Source organism: Helianthus annuus, chromosome 8 (genome assembly GCF_002127325.2).
Source record: "Helianthus annuus cultivar XRQ/B chromosome 8, HanXRQr2.0-SUNRISE, whole genome shotgun sequence".
NCBI lineage: Eukaryota > Viridiplantae > Streptophyta > Magnoliopsida > Asterales > Asteraceae > Helianthus > Helianthus annuus.
The window spans coordinates 85,953,108-85,955,231 of record NC_035440.2 but is presented as its reverse complement, the minus strand read 5'-3'; the positions used below and the strand labels follow the sequence as shown (position 1 = coordinate 85,955,231).

Genomic DNA, 2,124 nt, shown 5'->3' with positions numbered 1-2,124 from the left:
TTGCAATCACTCATCAATCATTGTAATCGTGTTTGAAATAAATTCAATCTTTCGGTTCATAGTGTAAAGATGTTTGATAAAAGTATTACTCTCGTTTGATTGTATGCAAAGTTTGTTTTCATCTTAATTTCCGCTGCACACTCATCCATCTCCATCTTATTTACAAACATAAAATACAATCAAAAACAAACTCAGATCCAACACACACTCATCCTACGTGGATCCTACGTGGCGGATCATCCTCTAAGGAAGGACCATCACCATACCGCATAGCCTTATAGGTAAGAATAAATAACATTTATTATGCCATCCGCCATTCATGACATTATAACATCATCATTAATAACCATCTACGTACATACCAACCACACTCACTCTATGACGCATAAATAAGCAACCGTAAATTCTTTTACGTCTTTTGATATGATTTTCTGAATATTCGAAGAGATTATTTTATGTATTGTAAATTCAATATTGATACGAAAATCTTCGGTATAGTTAATAGTAGCAATTATAGGAGTTGCACTATTTTATGTACAAATAAAGAAATTAAGGAAATGATTATAAAATTTGGCACGTTTATAAATTTCTATTTGTAATATAAATATTTTCAAGTCCTAGTTCATAAAATTTGGTAAGTATTTGAATTTCTAATTTAATAGAAATAGAAATATTTTTCAAGTCCTAGAAAAAGCCAACGGTATTTTACCTTTGGTGTGAACAGAGTCTTCAAATTTTGAGCCTGAGGTAATTTTAATATTCATTATATCTTTTCAAATATTTGAATGGCTAATCAACTTGTTTCTGCAATCTTATATTGGCTTAAACCGTTAAAGATGACATATATTATTTATGTCATATAAAATAATATAAACCAATATTTGTGTGTTTTTCTAATCCTATGCTTAAATTACTCTTGTATTTCTATAGTTAAAATTCGCTCTCGATTAAACGAAAGGATTTTTAGATATATATTCATTATATACGTACAAATACACTAATGACTTTCATTATATATAGTACTTAAACGTATTGTAGCCCATAACTTTATAGTCTAGTGGCATCTTGGGGTGGGATAAGACTTTTGTACCAATAGGTCATGGGTTCGATTCACACAAGGGAGTTTTTTCTATATTTATTGGGTTTCCTCCTGAATTGGTGTATATGCATTATGGCTAGTGGAGATAGATATGATCGGGTGGTTCCGCTGGTGGCACGATGATACTCCAGTGATCCGTCAGTGATTCAAATTTGTCGTTAAAATAAAAAAAAAAAAAAAAAAAAAACTTAAACGTATTGTAGCTAATCAAGGCAAGAAAATATTTGAAAGTATCAAAGTAAGATAAAGAGATTCCCATGACACAAGAATACCAACACAATCATCATAACTCATAAGGCTCACAAGTCCTTATTATAAAGTCAATAAGTTGACCATCTTTTAGAAATTCCCTCATACTCTACACTACATATAAGCATATAACATTCTTACTCATTTTTAATTATTCAAATCTCTCCAACCCTTTAACCAATAACCTCTCTTTCAATTCTCCCAAAAACAAGATGTTGGGAAAGATGGGTTCGGTTAAGAAACTAGCCAAGAAAGTCAAAGTGAAAGTTCGAAGTGCCACTGAACCATCGCAGCACCACGAGCACTTGCTCAAGGACCAAGAAGAAGCATGTTCAACCCCAACAGGGTTTCTTGCACTTTACATAGGCGAAGAGAGACGTAGGTTCGTGGTTCCAACCGGCTACTTGTCGCACCCTTTGTTCAAGATGTTGTTAGATAAGGCCTCGGATGAGTTCGGGTTCGAGCAGAAGCATGGTTTGGTGGTTCCATGCAGTGTCATGGCTTTCCAAGAGGTGGTAAGTGTTGTGGAATGCTGCAATGGCAAATTCGATATTAGTCATCTTGTTGAAGAGTTTATTTAGTGTAAATAAATGTGTTAAAAAGAGAGAAGTTGTGATTTTTGCAACTCCCTTTTTAGGGTTTGAAGATTTCTATCAGGGTCATCTTTTTAGTATGGGGTTACAAAAGAATTAATCCTTCATGTACCTGCCACACTTAATATTTAGTAGATGTGTTGATGCTAGTAATTTTGATACAAGATGATCCTTTTGTTAATA

The 2,124-nt window shown here is 33.2% G+C and overlaps 1 protein-coding gene across 1 annotated transcript; it reads left to right on the top strand.

The window, feature by feature from the left end:
* Positions 1–1,441: 1,441 nt before the first annotated feature.
* Positions 1,442–2,124, top strand: LOC110873315 (auxin-induced protein 15A). Its single transcript, XM_022122245.2, has one exon. The coding sequence runs from the start codon at positions 1,561–1,563 to the stop codon at positions 1,927–1,929; it is 369 nt and encodes a 122-aa protein (XP_021977937.1). The 5' UTR covers positions 1,442–1,560; the 3' UTR covers positions 1,930–2,124.

Excerpts from the sequence above, each read along its gene's own strand:
- LOC110873315 (XM_022122245.2), top strand. The coding sequence starts at position 1,561 with ATGTTGGGAAAGATGGGTTCGGTTAAGAAACTAGCCAAGAAAGTCAAA.